The 2,316-nt window shown below is 42.2% G+C and overlaps 1 protein-coding gene across 1 annotated transcript in view; it reads left to right on the top strand.

The window, feature by feature from the left end:
- TXNDC5 (thioredoxin domain containing 5 (endoplasmic reticulum)) overlaps positions 1-2,316 on the top strand; it is a 28,904-nt gene that overhangs the window by 12,809 nt on the left and 13,779 nt on the right. The window contains exon 4 of the mRNA XM_012639630.1: positions 1,307-1,403. Coding sequence (XP_012495084.1) covers positions 1,307-1,403 — 97 coding nt within the window. The remainder of the gene's footprint in view (positions 1-1,306; positions 1,404-2,316) is intronic.

The raw sequence follows: 2,316 nt of genomic DNA, 5'->3' as shown, positions 1-2,316 counted from the left end.
CTTAAGAATCCTATCAGCTGACACCGTCACCAGCAGAGTGAGACCATACCCGTTTCTGTGATACACCGTGGTGTTCCCGTGGTGGTGGGGGGTGCTCTGGTGTCTGCCAAGGAGCACAGGAAGCGACAGTGCCCTTGGGTGCCGTGAATGAGCATTTTAATACTGACAGCCCGTTGACTGCATTATGAAGGATGACACACGTGTTTTATTTCACTTTATTTAAACGCACTGTTCACTAAGCCACCATTCTCTTGGGCATTGTTTTGTGTGGATACTTAGCGCTTTGAAAGTTTTGACAAGTTAGCAGCAGAAAGGAAAACTTCACAGTGATTTATGATTAGATTACAACTCTGCAAAGCTTTGCGCTGTCAGCTATTTTAAAGCCTTTAATGACTTAATTTGGATATTCCTTTTAATAGGAATTAGAACTGCCAAGTAAAAATTGAGTAATACATACCCATTGTCTGCAGCAAAGCAGTGATTCAGTTATCTTTTCTTCACTTACGGTTACTTTGGAAGCCACCACTGTACTGGGTCTCAAAAATTGAGAAATGTAGAATTGTGTAGCACTGTGGTCTGTGTAGTGGTATACATTGGTGTCACTTTGGGGACTGGCAAAGCATCTTTTAAAAAGCCACTTGCCCCCTCTTGGCGTGTTTCTGTCCCACGCTTAGTCACGTGAATTATATTCTTTCTTAGAAGCGCAGCTTATGCTCAGTGCGTGGTTTTCTCTGTGCCTTTCGTTCACCGGAATTTTCCTTCTGGGCATCTACTTTTGTCAGTCTGTCACAGTTTTTCCTACCATTGGTGTGAATTAAGGATAACCAGGCCCTCCTGCTACCTGATATTTTCTTACTCTCAGTTTCGTCCACTTTGCTACCCATGTTTCTTTAGGTACTAATCCTTCAGATTAAGTCCATCAGGAATTGTATTTTGTATTCTATGTGAAATCCCAGGACACATTTCAAAGCAGGGGAGAGAGAAGGGGTTGTCCTTCACTTTGTCTACTTTGGTTGGGTTTCGGGGTGGGGACCGTTGTCACCCAGTAGTTCTAGAACCCCATCCTAGAGCTTTTGCTGAGGGTGAGGCTTACAAAGGGCTTTTTGCTGAAGCATCCTGTCCTGCTGCTTAATGCAGCAGCATTGCACAAAGGTTCCAGGTGGCCAGGTGAGGAAGGTCATCTGCAGGAAGTTCTAGACAGAAACCGGTCACTGCCTTGATGGGTTTCACCTTGCCTTCATGGACAAACCCAGTGACTGCCTTCATGGACAAACCCAGTGACTGTCGTTCTTTTTCTTCCCATTAGACACCAGAGCCAGCAGTAGAACCGCCCAGAGCCCCTGAACTCAAGCAGGGGTTGTACGAGCTCTCAGCGGGCAACTTTGAGCGGCATGTCGCACAAGGTAAGGTGGGTGAGTCCGGTGGGCACTGGGGGTGGATGTCCGCTTCGCAGAACCACTGATGGTTACTCCTTGACTTGCTGGGCCTTGCCTTCTTGCTACTCGGGGGCTCTTAGGTAACTGCATCAGTAGACCTGATAAAGTGTCTCTCTCTTCAGGAACATTTAGGATTGTTGTTTAGTGCTCTCCTTAAACGTTTCTCTTTTTATCTCTGCCCTATAGAAACAGAAATGCCAGGTCTAATGCTAAGCTAAAGCCTAAAGTGTGAAAATTTGTAGCTCACAAATCATGAATAGGCACACTCAGTTTGCACACTAGCTGAACAGTGCATCCTTGGATAAGAAAGTGTTTATTTACAGGCATAATTACTGCACTTCATGGATACTGCATTTTTTACACATTGAAGCTTTGTGGCAACCCTGCATCAAGCAAGTCTAGCCATTTTTCCGGTAGCATGTGCTCACTCCATGTCTCTCTGTCAGCATTTTTTATCAATAAAGTATTTTTTAATCAAGCTATGTACATTGTTTTTTAAGATATAATGCTGTTGCACACTTAGTAAACTATAGTATAGTGTAAAGATGCCTTTAATATGCTCTGGGAAACCAAAAAATTTGTATGACTCACTTTATTGCGATATTCTTTATATTGCAATGGTCTGGAACCAAGCCTTCAATATCACTGAGTTATGCCTGCATATGAACGTTAATCATACACTTATTGACCCCAGACAGAAACAGTAGCTTCTCCTGCCCATTTAAACAGAATTTAGTAGAACCATTATAACATGTGAATGAAATTAGGTATTCTTTTTTTTTTTTTTTTTTTTTTTTGTCTACTAATTTAAAATTCTCGCAATTTTTATTTTTTTATTGATTACTCTAGAACTTTTAACACGTACATATAGCTTAACAAA

The sequence above is a fragment of the Propithecus coquereli genome, unplaced genomic scaffold (assembly GCF_000956105.1).
Source record: "Propithecus coquereli isolate 6110/MARCELLA unplaced genomic scaffold, Pcoq_1.0 Scaffold141, whole genome shotgun sequence".
NCBI classification, from domain to species: Eukaryota; Metazoa; Chordata; class Mammalia; order Primates; family Indriidae; genus Propithecus; species Propithecus coquereli.
The sequence above is the reverse complement of the archived record's forward strand: the minus strand, read 5'-3'. Positions and strand labels throughout refer to the sequence as shown.